This window comes from Pectinophora gossypiella, chromosome 6, assembly GCF_024362695.1.
Source record: "Pectinophora gossypiella chromosome 6, ilPecGoss1.1, whole genome shotgun sequence".
Classification (NCBI taxonomy): Eukaryota; Metazoa; Arthropoda; class Insecta; order Lepidoptera; family Gelechiidae; genus Pectinophora; species Pectinophora gossypiella.
This window is the reverse complement of record NC_065409.1, coordinates 3,746,753-3,774,245: the sequence shown is the minus strand read 5'-3', so window position 1 is coordinate 3,774,245 and position 27,493 is coordinate 3,746,753. Positions and strand designations below refer to the sequence as shown.

Genomic DNA, 27,493 nt, shown 5'->3' with positions numbered 1-27,493 from the left:
AACATAAAATTCGTTTACCACGTGTTATACCTATACCGAAAACAGGAGGAATTTTACCATTAATTCCAATATTTGCTGGCTTATCAGCCTTAGGCGCTTTAGCAGGCGGTGCAGCTGGTGTTGCTAAAACTGTAAATGACTATAAAACCGCTCAACAGAACTTGCGTGAAACAGAACGTCATAATAAGGTGATGGAATCGGTTGCAATCGGTAAAGGTTTATACATGAAACCTTACAAGAAAGGAAACGGATTATTCATAAAATGTACCAAATCTTGATGAAAGAGCTACCTAATCGAGCATTAACAAATATTGATATTATGAAGTATGCCAAAAATATTCCTTATTTTCGTGCTGTTTATATGAAAGATAGGTTGCCTAAAATGCCAAAAAAATTGAATGTGGAATTATTAATTTAGACAATTCAGAAAATGAAGGAACTCACTGGGTTGCTTATGTAAAAATAAATAAATATTGTGAATATTTCAATAGCTATGGGGATCTTAAGCCTCCACTAGAACTAATAAAGTATTTAAAGAAATGTAACATATATTATAATTACAATAGATATCAGAATTTCAATAGTGTAAATTGTGGTCATTTGTGTTTGGCATATTTAGTTGACTTTTGGAATAAATATATATAACATGGAACATTGTTTTATTTTATGTTAATAGTAAAATGTCCTTCACACTGTCAATTACTGGTAACTCATCAGCTTTATCGACTTATTATTCACCTGCAATACAGCTAGACGGTGAATATGAGTGCGCTTTGTTGTATTTATCTACATTTAATTCGATTCCTAATATCGATAAAAGAAACAACCGATTTATATATGGTGATAATGAATTAATTGAAATACCTGAAGGAGCATACGAGCTACAAGACATAAATGATTACTTGAAGGAGAAAATAAAAGCATCTGCCTTTAATCTGCAGTGTAATAATAATACTCTACAAACCTCAATTTTTTGTACAAAAGATATACATTTTGATAAAGAAAATTCGATTGGTAAGTTGCTAGGATTTGGAGCACACGTTCTAAAAGCAAATATAATGCACACCTCTAAACACCCAGTCGACATTCTGTCAACAACGGTGGTAAGAGTTGAATGTGATTTAGTAAGCGGATCATATATTAATGGAGAACCTAGTCACATTATACATGAATTTGCTCTTAATGTGCCTCCTGGATACAGAATAGTAGAAGTTCCTAAAAACATTATTTATTTCCCCGTCAACCAAAAAAGTATCAGCTGCATACATATAAAATTATTAGATACTTCCAACAATCCTATCAACTTACGTGGTGAAGAAGTACAGCTGTATTTACATCTCAAGAAAAAATGATCGACTATAATAAATACACTACACAACAAACTAAAAACATCAGTCATCGCCGAACTATCTGCAAAGATACAGCCAAGAAGAAGGCAAAGTTAACTAAAGAAAACAAGGACTTTTTAAAAGCAATTGGGTTGTTAAAATGAATATTTTAGACATTTCTTCAAAGCCTGCTTACGACAACACAATAGATGGTGTCGAATACCATTCCTACAAACCATATATAACAAGTTTCAACAGGAATGATGAAATTCGAATACCTATAAACCAGCAAGATTTATGTATTTTACCATCAGCAAGCACTTTGTATTTGGAAGGGGTTGTAAACGTCCTGAAGCCTGGCACACCAGAACCGATATCGGCATCAAGTATTGAATTTACAAACAATGCTTTACTGTACTTATTCCAAGATATTAGGTATGAACTCAATGGAGTAGAGATCGATAGAGTTAAAAACGCGGGAATTACAACTACAATTAAAGCTTTACTATCTATGAATCAAAGCGATTCACGTGTGTCTAAAGTATGGGGCTGGGATATTAATGGTACTAAAAATGTAAACAATGGACGTTTTTCAGTTTCCATTCCTCTTACTCATATTCTTGGCTTCGCGGAAGATTATAAAAAAGTAATTATTAACTGTAAACATGAACTAATTCTGTTGCGAAGTAATACGAATCTCAACGCAGTGAAACTTAATACGGGTGAATACGTTGAAAATGTTCACATTGATAAAATAGTATGGCGTGTCCCTCATGTAAAAGTTTCTGATATAGAAAGGATTAATTTATTGAAACTCTTGGAAAAAGATCGTGGAATTCAATTAGTATTTAGGAATTGGGATTTGTACGAATATCCTTTACTTCCACAGACTACAAAGCATACCTGGTCTATAAAAACGTCTTCTCAAATTGAAAAACCAAGATATGTAATTATAGGATTGCAAACGAAAAGAAAAAATAATGCAAATGCAGATATGTCTAGATTTGACCACTGTTACTTGCGTGACGCTAAAGTCTACCTCAATTCTACTTACTTTCCGTACGAAAATATAAATGTTGATTTTGCCGGTTATAAAATTGCTTTATTATATGAACAATATGTGAGATTCCAACAGTCTTATTACGGACGGCGAGCAGATCCTTTGCTAAGTGCTAAAGAGTTTAAAGAGATAGCTCCTCTCTTCGTCATTGACTGCTCACGCCAAGTCGACAATCTAAAAACAGGATCCGTGGACGTTCGGGTTGAGATAGAAAGTGACGAAATTATACCTGACGGAACATCTGCTTATTGCCTCATATTAAACGATAGTATCATTGAATACAAGCCTTTGAGTAATATAGTAAAAAAACTATCATGAACGACATTGTGATCGTCGATCTTTTGGGGTTTAAAGTTAAGAACGATTTTATTGTGAAGGAATTGGCTATAGCATATGCTGAATATACAGTAATGTTTTTAGTTAAACCCCCTAATCCTTTTAATTATTTAACAAAACAAGAAAAAAAACAAGTACGATGGCTAGAGGCAAATCATGGGATTTACTGGAGTGAAGGTTTCATTGACTACCGTGAATTTAAACGTATAATTGTACCATATTTGAATAACAGAAAAATAATTACTAAGGGCTTAGAAAAAGTGAAATGGATTAATGAATTGTGTCCTACGTGCACGGTAATAGATATTGGTTCTAAAGGATGTCCTAATTTTATGAAACTGTGTGATATCTATGATAAAAATAATTCTATGACATGTGTAAATCATTCAAAAAAGTGTGCTATAAAAAGTGTGGTATGTGTAAAAAAATGGTATTTCGAAAATAATATGTACTTATTTGATTTATTTAAATAAAAAGTAAAATATTGATTTATGATTTTGTTTCATTTAACGGTTTTCTAGTAAAACAACGAAATTTGAAAAACACATTTTATTTATTAAGTTCATAAAACTGTTTAAAGTACAATAGATAAAAAAATATATTTTGAAATAACAGTTACCATATTAACTATTTCTACTATATACATTAAATGTTTCCATAGCTTGTAGTACTCTGACATTAGTCAGAGACTTTATTTGCGATGGAATTTACTGTGTTGTGAATACACGAAAATGCGATTCCAACATATTTATGAAATAATCGCATGTTACATATAAATACAAGTACTGTAATTACACAATGTCTTTGAAATATTGTTAATTAATTTTTCAGTCTGTCCCAATATATCATCATAACTATCTTTTACCACATATTGGGCTTTCACTAAAACATCACTTTTTTCTTGATTTTCACTTGTATTTGAAGCACCTAAATCCACTATGCTGATTTTAATTAACTTGGTGGCTTTCTCCGCGTTCCGATTTTGCACAAATGAAGATGACTGCTTCCATTTTCCGCATTTAACTTTAGATTTAATTATCTTCCTCTTCTTCTTCTTATCACTTTTCAGCTTTTGACTCTTGTTATCATGAGGCGCCGTCGATTTTGTGGTAGTCGCTTGAACAGGATACCTTTCATCGAAGTCAGCAAGCGGATCTTGCGCGTAAGGGTAGAATAAATCATCTTCGTTAACGTTTGTTAAATTATTCGACATGTTCTGAAACAATAAAACGTATCACATTAATTTATGTATAAAATAAAATACAAACATTTGATTTTATTTATAAAATAAACCACAGTACTTACCAAAGTACTTAGCAGGCACCGCTTTTAGTGCTACACCTTCGAAATTATGATGATGATTTTTAACCGTCAACGGTGTCTACGTCTTTCTCCACGAGTAACTGAAAATACAATGACAGATTAGACTATACCCCTCAACACATATAAAATAAAGAAATAGGTAGTTTATGCACACAATAACACAATAAACGAATATTACCTGTTCATACTTATTTAAGCTACAAGTTTCAACTTGTTCACCCAGCTCCTTTGACATCAGGTAACATGAGTACAGCGCGGATGCCAGCACTCGATCTTCTTTATCATGCGCGCCGTATATACTTCTCACAAGAGTTTTTTCTTTGATCTTATCTCCATCTCGGCGAAGACGATGAATTTGTATTGATACTGTAAATTTTGGGACTTCATCCCCCACTATAGCGAGAAAACTCATTTTCGGCATGGACGCGGACATTTTCGAAGGTGTTGCACTAACGAGAAGCGAAATAGAAATGAAATAAATTATGATGCAACGTCGCGGTCGCCGCGTTGCCCCGCACATATGCGCCTTCTCATGTTACCGCACGTGCACACTCAAAATCGCTTAGGTTTTCATTGTCGCGTTGTATTTCACGTTAACAAGTTTAAACATGAAAAATGGAGACTAGCGATTATAATTAAAGGAAGTATTTATCTAAGTACTTATTTCATCACACTAATGTTATAAATGCGAAACCCCTAAAGAGCTGAACGGATGAAATTTGGTAGCTAGATATATCACATAGCTACCGCATTAACGCAAAGGCTACTTTTTATCCTATAAATTTTGAATCTACGGTGATTAATTTCAATGATTGTGCAAGACAATATAGTATACTTAGGTATCCAACATGTCGGTACTCGTTGAAACAGTAAGACCTTCGCCACACTTGGCGGAAATTCCGACGCCGAACTTCCGTTGCGGTAAATAACCTGCCTGTGTGTGCCTGCTATTTGTAATTTTTATACAAATATTTGTATCGGCGTTCCGTTGCGGAAGATCCACGACTTAATTTCCATCAAGTGTGACGAAGGTCTAAGTTACCTGTCTGGTGATTTGGTAGGTATGAATAAATGAAACTATTATGTATATCATATTCTTATTTATTTTCTCCACTGCTGCTAACTTTTTATATAACAATCGTCATCATCTTATATTATATTTTTATGTTTATAGGTACCTACTTACAACATAAAGTACACTAACCTAAGTATTTACAAACAAAGAGTTTTAAGGATGATTCTTTCAGGGGTAATTGTTACATAGGTATTTTTACTTTTCTCTCTTAAAAACGAGCTTGCAATCTTCGAATAGATTATGAATCTGCTACATAAACGACTACAATTCCTCCCACTGCGAAGAACAATTGACCTTGAAAGAATCACCTTAAGCAGTACAGCCAAAAATTGATTTATGACCCCAAGCAAGGGTAGTCACTTTGTCAGATTCTAACAATCGCTTATCATCGTTGCTAGAAAGAGCTATTTTATTTACTTTTTGAGTGAAAATTTCATGTTTAATTGATTTAAATAGAACATTTTTTTTGTAAACAACATCACCATTGTATAACACATGTTTATAGTCTGATACGCTCAAACCATTAATTACATTTTTTTTGGTACCCTTCGCCTTTTTTATTGTTTTGTTTAAGGTTTTAATACAGTAAAGCTTTGACCTTAATCCTACAAACTCTCTAATTATTTGTCCACCCATTTCGTCCTTGAATAAACCAGGAATCTTTTTATTAACAATAGGTAAACCAAATTCATTTTTTGGGTTGTAATTGCTTGTGTCAAAATATTTTAAGAAGTTAGTCTTCAAATCTTGATAAATGTCATCTGTATGCACATTATATACGAAGCTATCAGTATCGGTATAGCACAACTTAATGCGGTTTCCATAAAATGGTTTTATTTTTGAGTAATGGAAATCGTACATATGACTTTTTGAGAGTTCAAGTACAGCAAAACCAATATAAATTGGTTTGTCAAGCACAATCTGTGAATGTTTCATCTGTATAGCTACCAAATTCTCAGAGAATATTGAAGCACTATGGAAATTGGGACTTGCTATTAAGGTCTCTGCGCCAGTACATTTTTTAGTTAGATTATTTTTGTCTGACCACTTATTAACCAATCGTACATCTACTCGTTGTTCTGTGTTCTCCAAAGTTTTTCCAAATATGCTGTTGTTTAATAATTTAAAAAAATCTTGTTCAAAAGTAGACTGTGCTTTCTGGCGAAGTTGGGTGTTGAGATCTATGTATTTTTTTAAAAAGTTACTTTGATTAAATGTTATAGCTCTATGAATCTTTTTCAACACCAAGCCATGTTCTAAGCATTTTTTTAGATGTACGTAATGAATAACATAATTGTATTTATCATACAAATTAGGTATTAATTTTTTCGATTTTCCTCTGGGTGAAATAATTTTTTCAGGACAAAATGGAAAATCATTATGTTCATCATGTAAATGTGAAGGGTACGATAAGTCCACCTCAAGAATAAAACCATTTTCAGAGTCATCCATAATATTTAAAATATTCGACTCTAAAGTTTTTAATTCAGAATCGTTCACAAATCTGAAGTTTGAATGTGGTAATGTTTGGCACATACTGTATCCATATAAATTGTTACAGTCAAAGTAAACAATATATGAACTTGGGTGAGATGGATCAAATGTTTCCAGATATTTATGATTTGCTTTAACATGTCGTTTAGAACACATGCAAACGCCACCGCGTATACCTTGCTGTATCATACGGTAAATTTCTAAATCAGTTACAAGTTCTAAACGAACGCCTGTTTTAAGGAGCATTGCATCAAATGATAGACTCGGAGCCGTAAGATAGAATGCAGGATCGAGTTGGTAATATTGTTTACATGTAAGTCGGAAATTTTCATAGATATCTGTCAACAAAAGTACATCTGTTATCAAGTACAAATCAGTATATTCACCCATATTGGTTAATGAAAATTTTAACCACACTGATTGAGCGTGCTCATAATCCTCATCTGAGATCGGTTCATTGGTAAGAGAATTGTAAAAACAGTCTTTGGGAGGCAAACACTTTTCTTTATATCGTTCCCAGTTACACATATAATCGTAAGGGTATACGCCCTTTCGAGTAAGCAAATTAAAGTGTTTTTCATCGGGATAGTAAGATTTTAAGTATCTAAATTCATCGTTTTTTAAAGTCGGGGTTAGTTTTTCTAAGCTAGTTCCCAAAAACTTAAAGGAATCTACAAATCGTATCTGAAAGCTATCGGTATCGGATATAGACACAAATTTCGTGAAAGAAATATAATTTTCTTTGGTTTTAGGTATGACCTTGATGGGTCCAGGAACTTTAGCAAGCTCCTTAATAAAAAGATGACAGTCATAACCTGAAAGATTATGAAAGAAAACAGGTAAGAATTTGGGCACTTGAAAGTTCAAATTACATTGACTGTGAGCCGCACCGCGGTATTTACCAGTTATGTGACAATGGTCTCTAACTTTATCCATAACCAATAAACGCTCGCATATGTGACAAGTTTCGGCATTTTCAAAGTTTAACGCATCACTTTCTGTAAAAACCATAGGTACACTATTACTTAATACTGCGCTTATCCTTTTTGCATCGTTGCAAATTGAATCAACAAATTTGTCAACACAATCTTGTCCTCGGTACGATGTAATGTGATTATATCGTTCATCTACAGTACAAACAAGATGATAAGCAAAAGCTACGGGCACGTGCTGCTGATGAGTCACTGTGCTTGACTTGATAGGATCATTTTCACAAGTCTCGTAGGGTACGAGCATTGACTCAAAATCTGCATAAACAACAAAAGGAACATTTTGTTTTCTGTTATAATTTTTGAACTCTATAAATGACCCTTTTGGGGGTAATTTAGTAGCTACACCTCCACAACTATGAGAACTTAACTGATCGGTCGAGTTGAAAAATAACAAACAATGTTCGCAAAAATACAATTTACCATGATGTTTAGAAATTTGACTTCTAACTAGTCGCGGTAAATCCTTGATTAAACAGTAATGTGACATATTACCTTCCTGTAGGTACAGTAGATGAATTACTTTTTTATTTAATGGTTCAGATTTGTAAAGAGGGCCGATAACTGTATTATTATCTTTTAAACCGTAAACAAAAATACATATTTGAGGGTTGTTAATTTCAAATTTAGCTATGTCTGAAAAAGTAACTGGAAACGATATATCCTCTACATTTAAAACGTCTTTGAAATTAGGATATGACGATACTCTATCAGGATGAGATTTAACTGGGTATAAAGCAGCTGTAACTGACCACAAAAAGCAAAAACTGTCTTCGTTTTTTATGTTTACACACGCTTTTCTGGCTTTGATTGGTGCAGGCAAATCAATGTGACCTGACCCTCTTAATGGTTGATATTTATTAATATTCAATTCTAAATGGGAATTATGTAAGAAGGTCCAACCACTATCACGTTCTTGAAATTCACATTTTTTTCTCATCAAACTAATTTTCACTTTGTTCATTAAACTATCAAAGTCATAATTTTTATAGAGAGTATAATTTTTAGTTCCAAAAGACTTTATTTCCTGAGAATCATTTTTTACTAAAAGAAAAACAGCAAAATGTTCAAAATTGAGTTTTATACAGTCATTTTCCTTGAGAGACAAATCAATTAATGTTTTGATTTTATTTTTTATATCATCAAGAAACCGATCTAAAGAATTATGACCATCCAAATCTGGTGATAATATTCTGTATGAAGCTATTCGGTTGCGAAATGCGGACTCAATTAATTCAATCCCGTCGCTAAAAGGAGAAATATTTTTATTTTTATGGTTAGTGCTTCGTAAATGCCCCATCCAATGAACACGATCTACAGAGACTTTACAAACTGTACAAAACACCATTTTTGATAAGTATACTTTAAATATACAAAGAAAATGCCTCGCCTTTCATACGCTAACGACATAAAATTGCAATATACACAATGAATGTATGATTTACAATTATAATTTCATAGGTATTTGGTTGAAAATTCAGTGGAAAAAAACTACTAAGTATCTTAAAGTGAAGTTATATCAATGAACAGCAGCAGTGAGAGAAAAGGTTGTAATAAGTACCTGAGTAGTAGGTACTTATTACTATTCACTTATGAAGACGGGCTCACAATCTTCAAATAAATTATGAATCCGCTGCATAAACGATTGCATTTTCTCCCACTGCGGAGTCCCCCGATCTAACTTTACTTTAAGAGTAACTTCAGCCTCTTTCCACCGCTGATCTGGTTTAGAGGCAACAGCTTTCTCGGTGTTATACACCCGGAACTCTATATAGTACTCGCCAGACTGGTTGACGAGCTCCCGGCGCACTCGACCGTTGGGGACGCGGCTGGTCAAATAAGTCTGCAGCACTGCAGACTTCGACGTCCCCGAAGTTGCTCCCGTCTCAAACCCGAAGAGTCCTCCAGGGCCAGTACTGGAAACCGAAAAATACGAATAAGTAATAATTTAAATAAAAATAAATAAAAATAAAATAAAATAAAATAAGCCTTTATTGCTGTTACTTATGTTACTTACATTGTACTTACATCTAATTGCCAATACTTTATAAAATAAACTAAATCTGTTGTTTAATTAACTGTATCGGCGAACGGTTGATGATTTGCGACAGCTTGTCTTTCGACAAAGGCCTCCTCTAAAGATTTCCATCTGGTTCTATCCCTTGCTATTCGGGTCCATAATGGTCCCGCTACTTTTTTGATATCGTCTTCCCACCTTGTCATCTGTCTACCTCTACTTCTTTTAGCATTTCTTGGGTACCATTCTGTTATTAATTTGGTCCATTTCTCTTTCTCTTCTCTCATTATGTGTCCTGTCCATCTCCATTTCAGTTTTTTAGAAACTGTTAACGAATTTTTAAATTTTGTTTTTCTTTTTATTTCGTCTATTTTAAATCTATCTGTTCTCTTAACCCCGACAACACTTCTTTCTATACCATTCTGGCATACTTCTATTTTCTTCTGCTGTTGCTTTGTCAATGCCCATGTTTGACAGCCATAAATCAAGCAGGGTAAGATGCACGTATTAAATACTTTCCTTTTTACATTTACAGGCATTTCTTTGTTCTTCATGACTTCGCTCAATGACCAATATCGCTTCCAGGTGTTAGCTACCCTTCTTTCTATTTCTTTTTGCATGCAATCTTCGGTAGATACAAGCTGTCCTAAGTATATATATTCTTTTACATATTCTATTTGTTCATTATTTACTTTTATGTTTTCTATTTCTGTAGAGTTAGTCATTACTTTTGTTTTGGAGGTGTTCATTGACAGCCCTGCTTTAGCGCTTTCATCAGATAGTTGTTGTAGCATTATTTCTAAATCCTTTGAACATTCTGAAAACAAAATTAAGTCATCTGCGAAGCGTAGGTGTGATAAGACTGTACCATTTATGTTAAGTCCGTTTTTCGTCCACTCTAGGTTCCTGATTATCATCTCCAAAACAGCTGAAAATAGTTTCGGTGAAATCGGGTCCCCTTGTCGAACCCCTCTTTCGATAGGAAATTCGTCACCAAGAGATTCCAGTTTTACGCGTGCAGAACTCCTCGAGTAAATATTGTTATATATTCTTATGTATTTTATTTGTATCCCTTGAGCCTCTAGAGCTTCCCATATATATTCATGTTCTAAGGAGTCAAAGGCTTTGTTAAAATCCACGAATGCCAGGAAGTAATCTTTATTGTATTCTTTATATTTTTGAAGAGTCTGTCTGAGAACATGAATGTGGTCTATAGTTGAAAAATTACGGCGAAATCCTGCTTGTTCCTTAGGTTGATTTTCTTCTAGTGTATTAGTAATACGAGAAAGTATGATTTTCGAGAATACCTTGTAGATATTTGACATCAAGGATATCGGTCTGTAATTTCCAATGTCTCCTTTGTCTCCTTTTTTATGTAATAAAACTATTGTTGATTTTGTCCAGTCATCCGGGATTACTTCTGTCTCAATGATTTCATTAAATACATCTGTTAATTTATGAACTATTACTGGCAAAGTAGTTTTTAATAATTCGTTTGTTACTAAATCTGATCCAGGTGCTTTATCTAGCTTTTGTGTTTTTATTGCTTTTCTTACTTCTTCTTTTAGTATTGTTGGTGTAGGTTCTGAGTCTACCGGTATAATGTATTGTTTTTTAACTTTCATTTTATTTTGACTTTGATACAAGTGTCTGTAATATTCTGTAGCAATTTTTAGTATTTCGGTTCTTTTGCTTGTACTATTCCCATCATTTTTCTTCATTCTTGGCATCCAATCTCTTTTTATACTCAACTCTTTTATAGCCTTTTTAATTCCACCTGTTCTTTCAATGTATGTTTTTAGAGTACGTGATCTTTTATGTTTCCTTTCTTTTCTAAGTTGTTCACTTATACTTTTACTTAGTTCTGCTATCTTTTGTCGATTGACTTGTTTGTCTTTTCTTTTTATTAATTCCATTCTTTCTCGTAACAATTGTTTGGTTATATCTGAGGTTTCTTTTTTGCAATTCATATTTACTTTCTTGGTTTCATTCTTGAGTATGTTTACTAAATCTTGGTATTTTCCTTGCGTTGATGATGTGTTGTCATTTTCCATTTTATTTATTGTTAATTTTAAATTATCAAGAAGGATGTCACTGTTGCCTGTGCATTCCAGAGCTGTTAATTTATTGTGGAATTTTCTCGACTTCTTAATGTTTTTCCCACTTAATGTTGCCCGAACCATTCTATGATCTGAGTTGAAATTTAAATTGTTTAGAACCGATACATCTTTGAAAACTTTTATATTGTTGGACATAATATAATCAATTTCGTTTTTGTAGAATCCATTTGGCGATATCCATGTCCATTTATTTTTGTATTTCTTTTTGTAGAAGCTGTTTAGGATGCTTAATTTATTTTGTAGAGCAAAAGTTACCAACCTTGTCCCGTTTTTACTTCTTTTACCAAATCCATGTTTTCCCATAGCAAATTCTTCACCCATATTCCGCGTTCCAATTTGTCCATTAAAATCTCCCATGACTATAACATTTTTATACGAATTATCAACCGTGGTCTGTAGATCTGAATAAAATTTTTCTATTTTTTTAATGCCTTCTTTTGTGTCTGATTCAGTTGGTGAATATGCCTGAATGATAGTCCATTTTTCCTCTTCTTTTCTTTTCATTGGTAACTTTATGTTAAGGATTGCGATTCTTTCTGATATTCCTCTTATTTCTTCTATTTTATTAGCAAAGATTTTATTTATCATAAATCCTACTCCATACAATCCTTGCGTCTCTCCCTTGTAATGTAAAATATACTTTCCATAATCTTCTATTCCTTCCCCTAACCTTCTCATTTCACTTATCCCAATTATATCCCATTTAAGTTTTTCTATGGCTAACTCTAATTCTTCCAATTTCTCCTGGGTTCTCAGTGAGCGGCAGTTAAGGGTAGCTATGTGTATATATTCATTTTTGTTTTGTGCTTTTTCTTCATGTGTGTTGTAGTCTATATGTGTATTTGTATTTATATACGTATAATAATCTATCTTTAGAGGGTCTTGGTCGTTTTCCCCCACGAGGACCAGTCGGCTTGGGGGAGAATTATTTCTTTCCGTTGAGTTAATATCTTTTCCGTTATTCTGTTGTTTTTTCCGTTCACCGATAGCTAATTGTTATTGTTTTTTATCTGCTTGATAAGAGAGGGAGTTTGATCTAACTCTCATCATGTCAAATGCATTTATTCTATTAGTTTTAGTAGCCGATGTAACTTGTTGCTTTCTTGGCTGGATGTTATTTTTTCCCGGCGAAGGAGTTTCCCTTTTCCTTTTTTCTTTGTTTCGATCATTTTCCTTGACTATTAACTTGTCGTATTTTAGATATGCAATATTACCTTTCTTTCTTTCCTCCTTTAGTTTAGGCAGTAAAGATTTTCTCTTTTCTAGAACTTCCTTTGAGTACTCTTCGGTGATATACACTTCTTTCAGATTTTTCTTGCTTTTCATTATTTCATTTTTTTTCCATCCGTTCACAAAAGAGAAAAGAACAGGTCTTACTTTCTCGTCTTTCATTTTTCCAATACGGTGTACTTTATTCACCTCATTTTCTTCTATCTTTATTTTCAAGTCATTTTTAAAAATCTCCTTCACCTTCTGTATTAATTCTTGAGTAGAGGTTTCCCCCTCTTGCAATTCATATATTATTATGTTGTTGTTTCTCTTATCTCTCCGCAGATATTCTACTTCTTTCTCAAGATTTTCTATTTTTGTTTTTAATTCCTTATTTTCTGCTAAAATAGGCTGTAATTTCTCATCCATTTTTTCCATAATAGTATCGGTATGTTTTTGCATTTCTATTTGCATTTTATTAAATAGAAGTTGAAATTGATCGTCCATTCTGCTTGGTATTATCGAAGATTTGCGTATATTGGAACGTAATTTGGTAGAATATTTATTTCCTTCTGCTGGCAACACTATAAGTGTCAACGTTATGTCAATGTGACGTGCGTGCCCTGACGTCTTATCTACGAGTATTATTCTACCGTACAAAGTGAAATGTTTCTAACCTTTACTTGATGCCGGGATTTTTATAAGTATCGAATTCTCTTCTAATCTTCAGTATTTCCACAGAATTGATGTTTACATGTCTCTTTAGCACTTTATCCTTCCGTTTAGTGGTGGTTATAGTATGGAAAACCAACTTGGAATATTTTTAAACTACGATATTCTTCGGAGTGACAGTACAGTGATGTTTACTTTTCAACTACCGGCGCGCGAAAAAAAGTAATAAATAGTAATAATTTATATAGGTTTAAAGGAACAAAGGAATAGCTGCACAAACGTCTCCGTCACCTTATTTTGAACTATGTTCATCATAATGATATTGTTCGTAATGTGTATAATGAATTATGGAGTGTAATAAAGATATCTACACAATTATTGAACCAGCTGTCCGCCCCGGCGTCGCACGGGTGCTCGGGTGAACAAAATACATAGGTATACGAGTAGCCTATGTTCATCAGAAATAATGTAAGATTCTAATGGTGAAAGAATTTTTCAAATCGATCCAGTAAGTTTCGGAGTCCATTCGATCCAAATACACAATTTGACAATCAAATCTTTCCTATTTATAAAATTAATAATGTAGACAAAATATGTAGAAAATTAGGTTTTGTTACATACCTCGATGAATACGTTGCGGTCGCGCCTGCCTCGTCGTTGGCGCTCGAACGCGACTTCTTTTTAGAACTGTAACAATAATGTTTATATTGAAACGATGCAAGTGTTACCGCCGTGCGCTACGATTTCCAATTAGAACGCTCATTATACCCATTACATTATTTTTATATTACTTTTGTTACTATTAATCAAGATACATAACATAACATATAATTATGCATGTATGTCAAAAGGGTAGAGATAGGGGATATGTAAGTTGTATTTGCAAATAGCGTAAAATTATCTCGAATAAAATAAAAGTAAAGTGATAGATATTAAAGTACCTATTTAATATTCCAGTGATGGGCACGACTGTCTCACTATTAACTTCTCTCAAAAGCACACAAGATTAAAGATAATCATATTATTAATCTTACCTAGTAGGCGTTGGGGTCGACTCCGCCGGCTTCCTCTTGCTCGCAGGCTTCTTTTTCAACACTTTTAGCGCAGACGTAGGCGCCAGCGGCAGTTGGGAGTCCGAACCGGATGAATATTCGTAGTTAGACCTGAAAATTAAGAAATCGGTTAGGTACATGGTATTTAAAATGTTGTGTAAATTTATTATGTAAAAAACTCCAACATAATACATAAACTAAAAGTAAATGTAAATACTTACTAACATTTTAACAAACTTTCTTGAAGAAAAGCACTGAAGATGAAAATAACACGGATGAGGATACCACAATTGTGGACAATTGGGAATCGATCAAAGGAATGAGTAAAGTTTAATGATTTTTCCTATTTTATAGAAAAACAATACAAATCCGTGCAAAACTGAATTATGCAAAATAAAACCTTAAATGCAAGACAATAACGGATTATGCATTGCATATTTCAAATTTTTGCATTTTGGACGCGTAGTCATCGCTAAAATGCTTAGTTGCTATTCTCACGAACAAACGAGTTAGTCGCAACACTTTGTAAAATGATACACCGCATATTCATATTAATTAGGTATTTATTACACAGACGTAAACTTACACCTATTTCCGATGACGCAGTACGACGATGGCTCAGTGGTTAAGAGTTTGATGTTCAATGTAGGTATATGTTACAAGTTCGATTCTCTACATACATTTTTTTTCTGACTAAATTATGTACATTGAATATAAACGATAATCTTACGAAGAGGAATATCATGAATATACCTGCATACTGGTTGTGATGATTATGTAATCACGATCTAGTTGTACATTAGGTAGGTACCTAAGTTGTAATGAACAAGGAGTGCAACGTTTCAATACTGATATTTTAAATAATATTAACCTTATTTCAACCTGCTTTGAATCGAACAATAAGTCGAACGTTATAATCACCATCATCATTACAGTTGAACAAAAACATAACAATATTTGAGTAAACGCAAAGCATTGATTCTGCATGATGAATCAAAAGTGAAAACTTGTTCACCTTCTTCATAATGTATTGTAGGTAAACCTGTACCCTGCAATAAAAATAATTTATCAAGCGAAGTCAGTAACTGAAACTAGTTGTTTATTAAAAAGTTTCCCACGAGTCAGAGGATACCTGATTGATATAATATATGGTATAGTATAGCCCACATTCCTCAATGCATACGAGGCACAATCTGTGTAATGTGTAATGTAATTCAGTATAGATTTTTGCCTTGACCGGGCATGACAAGTGAGCTAGAGAGTGATTTTGATTCTTTTATAAATAGTTAAATTAATTGATCACACTATTAGGAAAAAGCTTCCGCTATGGGAATTATATCATGTAAGTCAAATTCATTATGTTATTACAATTTGCTGTCCTTGAATCTAATTACGACTCACGCCAATTTGGACAGAATTTCTGACACCCATGTGGTAATTTTTGGGTCACACATTGTATCGTCACTTTTATGTCTAATTCTAGAGATCGTTGAGCCAATCTGGCATTGAATGACAGAATCGAAGCTGTTCTTGAATTTAATGACGACTCGCGCCAATCTGGATAGAATTTCTAACACCCATGTGGTAATTTTTGGGTCACACATTGTATCGTCATTTTTATGTCTAATTCTAGAGATCGTTGAGCCAATATGGCATTGAATGACAGGACCGAAGCGGTTCTTGAATTTAATGACGACTCGCGCCAATCTGGATAGAATTTCTAACACCCATGTGGTAATTTTTGGGTCACACATTGTATCGTCACTTTTATGTCTAATTCTAGAGATCGTTGAGCCAATCTGGTATTGAATGACAGGTTCGAAGCTGATCTTGAATTCAATGACGACTCGCGCCAATCTGGATAGAATTTCTGACATCCTTGTGGTAATTTTTGGGTCACACATTGTATCGTCACTTTATATCATAATTCTAGAGATCGTTGAGCCAATCTGGTATTGAATGACAGGACCGAAGCTGTTCTTGAATTCAATGACGACTCGCGCCAATCTGGATAGAATTTCTGATATTTTCGTATGGTACTTTGTGGGTCTCAAATTATATTATCACTTTAAGTATATCATAATTCTAGAGATCGTTGAGCCAATCTGGTATTGAATGACAGGACCGAAGCTGTTCCTGAATTCAATGACGACTCGCGCCAATCTGGATAGAATTTCTGATATTTTCGTATGGCACTTTGTGAGTCTCAATTATATTATCACTTTATGTCATAATTCTAGAGTTCGTTGAGCCAATCTGGTATTAAATGACAGGACCGAAGCTGTTCTTGAATTCAATGACGACTCGCGCCAATCTGGATAGAATTTCTGATATTTTCGTATGGCACTTTGTGAGTCTCAATTATATTATCACTTTATGTCATAATTCTAGAGATCGTTGAGCCAATCTGGTATTAAATGACAGGACCGAAGCTGTTCTTGAATTCAATGACGACTCGCGCCAATCTGGATAGAATTTCTGATATTTTCGTATGGTACTTTGTGAGTCTCAAATTATATTATCACTTTATGTCATAATTCTGGAGATCGTTGAGCCAATCTGGTATTGGATGACAGGACAGCAAATTGTATAGAGACATGAAGCAATCTGCTAATGAATTTGACTTACAGGAAAAAACTTGATTCGAACACGGACAGACCAAAATAATTTTCTAAGTGATATTATACTTGTGATATTAAATACAGTGATATGAAATCCCATGATGACTCGAGCTATACTGGTGAGTGTTGTAGTTGCTAACCGATTGATCGTAATATTAAGAACCATCGATGTTATTGGGTATTTCTAGACCATCGAAGTGAAGGGATTCGCGAAAATGTTCTTGGGCATTCTAGACCATCGAAGTGAAGGGATCCGCGAGAGCGCGCGCGATAGCGCGTTGGCGCTCGAGCGATCCGACTGAACGAAGATGGTCTAGAATGCCCAAGAACATTTTCGCGAATCCCTTCACTTCGATGGTCTAGAATGCCCAATAACATACTACTGACGTGTTTCGCAATATCTTTCTGATTTGAAATTGAGCTTTACTTATTTATTCATTTTAACGTACTCCTTCACCGGGAGCATTGCCCTGTATTTTGAGCATTACGTTACAGTACTGTATATCTGCTTATCAGCGGATCTCCTCCCTCACCGATGTAAAGTTCGGTTCTGTAACATTATTGCAGGCGAATGTTCGCGGTGAGGGAGTACCTTTAAATATAACTCGAACATAAAATCAATGTGTCGTCATTGAGTAGCCATTGTTTGAAAATTTTCCGTAAGTATTTAATAATCTATCCGCTCTGGCCACAAAAATGACAGTCTTCAAGCCAAGAACCATTTCAAAAGAAACAACAAAAGAGGAAACTGTCTTATCCACTCACAACAAGCTTCGAGGAATTTGAAAACAAATCTGAATCTGAATTTGAATTTGATGCAAGTTAGTAGTCGTTACTTGAGCCATGTCAGGGGCCTTTGGCGGTTAAATAGTCACCCTGGCACCAGGGTTGATGGGGCTGGTAATCCACCTCACAACCCACACGATAGAAGAAGAAAACAAATCTGAATAAGTAACTCGTAAATTCATGCTACATATTATACTTTATACGCGTACGTCACTATCTACTAAACGATGAATGTATCCTATTGAAAAATTCAACTGTATGTTTCAATTACATTCATGTCAATCCAAATACATTACAATGTTCGTATCAAAATATCCTCAACACGTCCTTCACACTGAATAACGACACTCATAAATGATTACATTGAATCTTACAATGTAAAACATTGCGTTAAAAGTACTTGTTATGTTGTTAATTCATAAACTGTTGTGAATGAAGATGAAGATGGTGATGAAGTAAAATAAGATAACACGAGGCCGTGAGACGGTGGCAAATGGCAATACGACAACATTTTTTTTTCTTTCTTACCCAATAAAAAAGTTTGCGTCACTGACGCGTGCGAGGGCTACAAAAATGAAATCCTAACTTAAACTTTTGGGAGAAAACTTCTCAACACGACAAGGAATCAATCAAGAACATGTTTCTAACAATATCTCCGAAGTGTTAACAGAATAAGAAATGTTGCTAACCAACACCAATCCCACATAACGTCACTTGGGAGTCCTTACACGCTTCTCCAATTCATTCAAATCATTCTTTAACACCATGCCCTACAATAACAAGGTTTTGAAGGACCAATAAAATCTTCCGCCGGACTATAAATCAACATTATTTGAAGAGTAAATAATTTGTTTACCCGTCGCCCGTATCATCGTGGCCCGCATGTCATCGCTACAATGCGAATTGAATGATTGTCGACCATTATCTCAACGACGACGAACGTTTGATATTCCATTCATGAATTGATTAAATTCTGCTATGCAAAATTTGCAACACAACAGCTAAATAGCATGAAAAAAGTGACGTAAACAAAAGTAATAACATGCTATAAGGAAATATTCAAAGAAAATGTTAATAGGTGTAGAGTAACTATAAATAGTTAGTTACACACCATATTTGATTTACCTCTGAAAAGACATGACGTGAACATATGGCCACGTAAATATGCGTAGCGAAATCAACTTCACGTGTTCGTATCACGCATACCTAGATAACATGATATACAAACCGCCTTATAATGGAAGTGCTAAAATAGAAATCTATTAACATAAAAGTATTTTACGTTTAGGCAAGAGCAATAATAGTCAAGATTAAACATTTCTACACAATGTGCTTTTCTCAGACGTCACTTTGTCTATAGGCACAATTGACGGATGACCCTTCATTACTCAAGTCTTTAATAAAGAACTTAAGAAAGCGCGTATGCAAATTCGAATAGCGCACACTTGGCCTAGAAATTATAAAGTTCACACTATACGCAATTACTATATAATACATGCTAAATACGAGGAGAAAGAATGTCGATACATCAATAAAGACAGACAGTGAGAAAGTCTTGCTAAACATGACCTTGAGTGCATCGACATCCATCACCAGAATATATAAATACTTTCCCGAAAGGTTGTTGCCACCAAGTTCAACTTTTAGCCTTGTCTGTCCGTGTCAGATTGGAGATTTATCAGATGGTATCGTTTGACCTGAACTTGTCAAAGGCCCGAGGCTGTTCAATAGTGGTTATCAGGCAATATATCTTCGCAGGTGACTGCGTATATGGGTAAAGGTCTCAAATGATTAGCACCAACATGCTTTCACTGTGTTATGAGAAGCAATTTGGGATTGGTGTTTATTGTGGTTTGTGGATTAAATTGAAGTACCTACCTAAGATCTTAGATTTGAGATACGAGAATATCAGTATAATACGTCAAAGTCCTTTACTGGAATCGTCAAAACTAATTGCTTGATTTAATCTTTGTATCTTACGTAATATGTCTTTGGCTATTATTTGATTTTCAGATATCACGATTTCAGTTTCGACAGAGACACATTTACTATATTTCACTGAGTCTAGAGAATCTGTACTTTATCTTCATGTGGAAAAAATTGACTGCGTATTTATCACCTCAGACATCGATCCTATAGAATCACTTAGAAAGTTACAAGTCGTCGGTACGTCGGTAGTGACCAGGACCCCGCTGCGGCCGTGACCGCGCTAATTGACGGGTCGGTCGTGGTCGCCAATCGTGATCGCCATCGACCGCCCGCGGCCCACACGACCACACGGGTTAGACTGCAACTGATTTTCTCATTACCAGACATGCTGGGCATCCAAGACTTGATGATTCGAGATTAAGCAAAGATAGCTACTGTTAATATAGAATTTTAAGAGAATGTAATTTATTCGATTCATTTTTTAGAAATATTACCCGTATTTGGCTTGATGAACGAAAAGTTTTTTTTATTGGTATATAGAAAAAAGCATTAGATTTAAAAACGGAATTTTAATTACTAACGGCAACTAGTGTACCGCAAGATAACGCTTCTGAATGGATTACCGTAGTGTATTGACTACACAGGAGGACATTTTAACCTGATGAAGTGAACTGCAATCGATCATCGTGCTTGTGCAATTTTGATATACCTTGTTACTAAAATGTTCGTCTACTTGTCCATCTGGAAAAGGAAAAGCATCAGAGGGATTACAAATAGAAATACGTGTGAAGCAAACTGGCAAGAAATACTGAGAAAATAACAATTAAATAAATAAAGAGTATCAAAGATTGATGTCAAAGAGGTAGACAACATGAAATGTCAGCCAACAGTCAAAAGCGAAATTAAGAGCGTTAGTTACACAAACCGTGTCGAGAATCGGTGCCAAGTTCAAAAGAAAAACAGAAGAGCGACAAGTCGAAAGGAAATACGGATTTCCTGAAACCGACGCGGCGGTCACAAACTGTTTTTTTTCTTCACGATAAACCACACAGACGCGTCCAATTACGTCTCTAGTGATAAACGAGAAGATTTTGTATTTCGAGTGAATTTAGGAATAACAAAAAACATACATAAAATAAAAATAAGAAGAAAACAAAATTTACTTACTTGTTAAGTCTGACTCGATATATGTGCGTAATTTTACACCTCAAAAAGTACACATGACGTTGAGTAAACAAATTCAACATAAAAGGAGCGATGCAATGGCCTAGATTCAGAATTCTTTAACACGGTTTTGACAAACGATACTCATATCAAATTACTTAAATAAAAAAAGAGTTTCAAGAAATCAAATAAAAGGAAACAAGCTGTATATTTATTGCTGTTGCCAAGATCAAAAACATAGATGAAACAAAACTATGACGAAAGAATATAAAATCCAAAAGATATTTTTCGATTACAACGCGCAAGACAATATTTTACGCAATGGATTACAGAAATGATACTGTAGACGGAAATGTTATAATTTGCATTCATAGGTCAGAATCAGAAACAAGCTGATGCTAATGTAAATACCAGGCATGCGGAAGACAACATTACATTTACTTGCTTGTTTAAGTCCGACTCGAAATAGGCTAATCTTTTAAAGTATGAGCATTGTTGCAACTTAAGTACAGTTGGTAAGTCTATTACGACTACAGCCATACTAAGCTAGCTCAAATAGAGACAATATTAAAGTTACATCATTTTATGTCTCTAAGCAGAAATATTTGGACTTTCTAAATGACGAAGTAGAAAAGATTTTAAGGTGTTTAGAACATGCAATGAGACACTAAAGAAAAGAAATCTTCAAACAATTTGCTGTCAACAATGACACCAAGGCCAGAGACGCAGCTAGTAAATAATAAATCAATCTCAATCAATACTTAGGTACGAAGATACTGCGCAATAACAAACTGCTTCCGAGTACACCCCGTTATGGGGAGCGATAGTGGGTTAATTAATGAATAATGGATGCCCTGCAATATTTCACTGGTTTCTCTAGCACATTGTGGGTGTAGTAACTCAGCATGCTCTCGAGGAAGCGCTGATTTGCGATTTAGATGTGTGACTTACGAGTCGTAAACATGTCAACGGGAAGAGGCGGGGCCGGCAGCGTCGTCCATTAAAGCCCACTTGACGTATGCTCACCAATTACTATCAACTTTTACATTCGTCGTAATTGAATCAGGAATGTCACCCATTCCACTAAGGAGTGAGCCAGGTCGGCAAATGGAATTTTCTCTCTTTTCCCGTCGGCAAACTATCGCGGAAAAACTTCAATGTGAATTTTATTAATTGGTTGACTAACGACTGACGCCGAGTAAACGATTAAGTGCTCTATTTGAAAGTAATACAGGTTTGAGAAAATAAGTTAAGGTGTCAGGAAAATTAGTTGCTGTGTTAGTGGCCACTTCAACGTAATTCATTAAAACTTGGTTCATTCGTCTTCTAGCGAGTGTGGTGCAGGTTGCGACACCTTTCGCCGGCGTCGCACTAATATGGGGAGGACCAGCTGTCGTTTTTTCAACGATGCCATAAAAGAGCGCGTGCGGCTCACCTGGACACGCCAACTTTTTGCTTATTCTGTAAGAATGCAATTTCGCGATACATGATATCAAAAACGTTGGCGAAAAACGAAAGTAACATTAGATGGCTAACTTTAACTTGCACTTTCACGTAACGGGTATTGACAAGCTCTGAACAAGTGATGAAGTGGGAAGATAACCAAGTGACAATAAATCGTGCAAACACGGCGTGTGCTCACGACAAGCTGCTAATCGGTCGCTCTCATGTGCGCGTGAGCACGGTCGATGATCTATGGAGATTGGAAACACTTATTGTTGGTTTTTAGTAATCCGTCAATATTAGAACGACAACATTGATACTAAAACTTGTTTACAATCACATTGTCGTATTACATGCAATTTGTCAAACTTGTGCTACATTGTAGAGAGCGTCATCGAAATTCTCGTTACAACTAATTTCAGAGAACAACTTGGTTTATATTTTCCGATGTTTCATCCAATAAACGGACTAGGGTAACACATTAAAGCAACCTTCTTAGAAGCGGTTTAGATGCGTTTAACACACATTCCTGGGTTAAGGGGCTGCTGTCATTATTTCAAAGTGTAGGGATAACGTTATGATTAAGTTTACCGTAACGCTGCGCTTGGGTGACTGGGACTAAAATGTCACGACATTTAAACATATCTAGTTCACGAGACAACGTAATTACTGTCATTAGACGCGTTTTCATGCCTTTTAAATCTCCAGAGACAATTTCGAATAACACGTAAAACCTGATTATTGAATATAAATCAAACGAGAGTAGAATTTATTGGTATCAATAAAGCATACCATACAATATTCATGGACCATTAATTTGTCATAAACATTGTTACATGTAGGTTGCAATTTACGATAAAAAATGGGATAAAAATATTTTTCCTTTACGTCAACATAAATTGGAATTCTATTTAAGCAACAGCGTCCGCTGCACCGTTTAAGGTGATCCATCTTTCCTTTTGGGTTACATCTTCGTCGGACCACATTCCGTATGGGACCTGCCAATTACGCTGGGAACACTGAAACTCTTTTTTATCCCATCGCAACCGTTATTCGATGACTTCGACAATCGTTAAGAACTCGTTCCTCGGTCCATATAAGGACGATCATGTTCCGATTTTCTAGCCTCATCACACATTTCCACTTTTTAGCAGCGTCCCTACCAACGCATGACATATTGGTGTCGATGCAACAATAAAATTTTACGTACATTTATTAATAAATGCTGGGGATCAAGTTGGTTAAATCGTCGTGTGAACTGTCGCCAGTAGCGTCAGGTTTACCGATACCCGACCTCTTAACCAATATTTGCAAACATTAAATCTTTAGCCGAGACAAATGAGACCCGAAAACTTTTTGTCGATTTACAAACGAATTAATTGGAAACGATTTACAACGATCGATTCGTCGCCACGAATTGAATACCGCTGCATCGGAGCTCGACTTACCGATACCAAAACGGAACCAAGGCTGTTCACGGATTAATGTAATTGCGTCGAGGATCAGAAAGTGAAACTTAATCAGTGCCTAGATACGAATAGGTCACTTAGACCAGTCCGCTTAGATTTCACGCTTCACTTTTTTGGCGACATGACATGAATAATTAAGTTAGCATTATTTTCGTAGGCATTGTTCGAAGGCGCCCTCGTGACACCGATAAATATCCTAGTTCACATTGTGCGTTTACAATTCATACTTTATTTCTATGGTACTCCCAATAATAAACTTATACAAAACAAAAGCTGATGTATTCAAATGTGATTCATCACGAATGTCTCCAAGTAAAGGTTTGAGCAATGCGGTGGCTCACAAAGACAAAATGGTGAGTAATTACGGACTTACCAAACACTGGCCAAGGTTACGAAAACGAGGGACCTACATGCAAGCGTAACTATTACACTAACGTAAATGATACATGGGAACTAATAATAAACACATAACAATGAGTGTTGCTCTTTTGATGTAAGCGAGCGCGTCATAGCCGCGGCTGCCACTCGTAAAACTAATTTCGGTACAAGTAATTACTTGCCCGCAACGCGAATTGAGAAATCGCAAGGAAATCTACTATAACTCGAACAAAAGATGGTCCGGTTTTAGACATGTACGCAAAAAATCTAAATCACGAAACGTTTGGCGAGCGCAAACCGCAAAAACTGTCGCCAAGTCTGCTTGCTTTCACTGCAGTCGTAAAAATGTTTGACCGGATAATAAATACAGCCAAGTTAAACGTCGACGTGACTTTATTTCGAAAATTCAAGTCCACGCGTTGGTCTCACACATCAATGTAAAAGTGGATCGAACCTTGGCATCCGTGATGTCCTGGCGGAAGGCCAAGAGGCAATTGAATGAGTGACGATTTGCACCGATTAAAAACCAGGGGTAGACGGTCAGGTTCGGTCTATTTTGGGGAGGTCGAATATTCTGAAGTGCTCCTGACTCAGACTCCAGTTTTGCTGGTATCATAGCACTTGAGACCGAACCCATTGAGCTAGAGGAAATGGTATCTGTTTACGATAAAGGCGGAGCTCGGCAAATAATTCAGTGTAGCGTATTTACCCCTCCTAAATCCGATACTACTTGAGTAGTTTTTCAACATGAAACCTTTTTTAAGAAACTGACTCATCGGGTCATTTGACACCGTTATAAAAACGTTGTCGTACTTAAGCGCCAAACATTAGTTTTGAAATGATTCCAAGGAGTTTTCGTGTCAGTAGGAACCCGTTTTAATGTTGGGGTTTGTAAGCAAATGGGTGTTAATGAAGGCTTGTAGTGAGTGAGTCCTGTTGTAGAGTGTGTCAGACGTGATCAGGGCAGCAAAGGCACGCTTTGACAGTCACGTACGAGCCGCACTGTCTGCCGCGATATCGCGGGAGTTATTGCCGGCCATCTAATAGACAATTATCTTTTCATTCCTATAAACTACGCTCAATTATGTGGGAACGAAATACGTATACTGTCCAACTCCTAGTGGCGCATGTTAAACACGCATCAGGATAATCCAACGTTATTTTGTTATTTTCTGATGCGACTAAAATGTGTCACTGTATGTTTCATGTAGAACATAAATAAATGCAAGTCCGAACGGTCGTGTAACAAGGGTTCGACAACTTTGAAAGAATTTGGCAAAGATATTGCAGCTTGTAAAAAATACTTAAGTGTTACAAAGTGACAGGTGATACGTTCTCGAGAGTAAAGTATTTTAGAATAAAATTATAACCATAATAAATAATAGGAGGAAGCCCGAGACGATAATCGAGACAAAAAGTTCGTTGTATGTAACTCGTGGAACATAATTAGTTAAGTTGTACCCCACGATGACAATAGATAAGGCTATTATAACACACGTAATAGTGCCCTTGAAAGACCGAGATAACTAGTATAAGATAATAACCTACATCGACCTTGATAGTACCGAAATGATTTATTATGGGAGCGGAATATTTCTGTTGCAACATCTCGTTAGGTACAAAAAATATTAGAAACATAAAACACAAGAGCAACGCCAACAGAGGCACACAGATCCATTATAAACAATGATCTAACTATACGAAATTGGAGCAAAAAGTTGAAACGAGCCGTAATGAACGCTACTATATAAAATAACAATAATGACATCACAGTTATCGTACTTACATATAGCTCTGTTTATTACAGAGTAGGTATCCACAATAGGAGAGCTAAACGCCTATTGTATGATGAGAACAAACAAATACGCCCGTTGTGGATGATAAGCGTAAGTCAAGACGCACCCGCCAATTATACAAGAATCGAAACAATGGCGTGAACACATTATCGGTACTGTTATTAACACTAATAACATTACAGTTACAGCTTAAACTAGAAATCATTACGATCGAAAAACGTGTGCTATCTACAAACGATTGCTATTTCCAGAAAAGTTATATTAATCTGCAACACATACTGAAACTTAATACTTCGAATCGCAAATTCTGATAAACTTGTTTAATCGCCAACTGGAATTGGACGTATTAAAATTGCGACAGGCGGAACATTTTCTGATAAGAACCAGCAGATAGCGCCGGATTGCCGTAGTTTTATTGTTGTGAAAAAATACATTAGCAACGAACACGATATTCAGAGATATTGCTCACCTTAGCACTGGAAACGTTGGCGTTCATCCAACTGTGGATTCGGACGCCTTGGCTGTCGCCGAAAACTATGTCCAACGCTTTACAACATCAGTAGAGTTTCTACAACTCTTAATCCAAGAGCACTGTAGTCAAAACAAGCACCAAAGAAACTAAGCACGTGTCACAAACAGAACTTGTTGTTCAAATTTGGAAAACACTTGATTGGAACCAATTGTGGTCTTTCACATCACGTTAAATATTTGCGTAGTCACAGGTGCACAGTCGTAAATAAGTGTAGCATTCGAGCCGGCGACACGCGCGGTTTCGACGGTGAGCCGCGAATAACAGACGATAAAACGAGTGAGCGTGCGGAGACCCCCTCTACAACGACCGCTATACGCACGCGGCGCGGCGAGACTGACGGGTATCGTCGCACGGCGAGCGACCGCTCCGGTCACGACACGCAACCACTGCGTCTTCCAACATCCAACCCCTCAAACCTACCCTCGACAATTCTATTCTCATCTCCCAGTTTTTACCCTTAGGAAAAAACAACGCTGCATCTTACATCTCTGTACGGGACTACTACGCGTTTTAGTCTTGGATTCCAACCGCTTTTTCTGCCACCCAAGTAATTATTCACGCCATTTAAGGAACCCTGAATTAACGCAGTCGCGTAAATAGTAATCATTGTATTCTCGTGAGAATGTCTGGTAGTTGCAAATAATTATAATTATTCTTGTTAAAGGTAAAGAAAATGCTGTAAATATTTTTTTAAATTCAT

At 35.6% G+C, this 27,493-nt stretch overlaps 2 protein-coding genes across 13 annotated transcripts in view; both read right to left on the bottom strand.

The window, feature by feature from the left end:
• LOC126367292 (rho GTPase-activating protein 21) overlaps window positions 1–27,493 on the bottom strand; it is a 472,944-nt gene that overhangs the window by 225,297 nt on the left and 220,154 nt on the right. The window contains exon 1 of one of the 12 annotated variants that reach the window (XM_050010736.1): window positions 26,731–27,121. The exons of the other annotated variants lie outside the window; for them this stretch is intronic. Within the exon in view, the coding sequence (XP_049866693.1) occupies window positions 26,731–26,757 (27 nt within the window). The 5' untranslated portion in view covers window positions 26,758–27,121. Of the gene's footprint in view, window positions 1–26,730; window positions 27,122–27,493 lie in introns of those variants that run through there. 12 annotated transcript variants of the gene reach the window in all.
• Window positions 8,686–14,869, bottom strand: LOC126367389 (uncharacterized). Its single transcript, XM_050010894.1, has 3 exons — window positions 14,658–14,869; window positions 14,245–14,310; window positions 8,686–9,521 (listed from the first exon to the last, which is right to left on the bottom strand). The coding sequence occupies exons 1-3, from the start codon at window positions 14,867–14,869 to the stop codon at window positions 9,188–9,190; spliced, it is 612 nt and encodes a 203-aa protein (XP_049866851.1). The 3' UTR covers window positions 8,686–9,187.

What these genes read in the sequence shown, in the direction of transcription:
- LOC126367389 (XM_050010894.1), bottom strand. Translation starts at nt 14,869, where the DNA reads ATGTATTATGTTGGAGTTTTTTACATAATAAATTTACACAACATTTTA. An exon ending in TCGACCCCAACGCCTACTAG is followed by an intron (nt 14,311 to 14,657) that starts GTAAGATTAATA and finishes TTATTGTTACAG; the next exon opens with TTCTAAAAAGAAGTCGCGTT. An exon ending in ACCGCAACGTATTCATCGAG is followed by an intron (nt 9,522 to 14,244) that starts GTATGTAACAAA and finishes TTCGGTTTCCAG; the next exon opens with TACTGGCCCTGGAGGACTCT.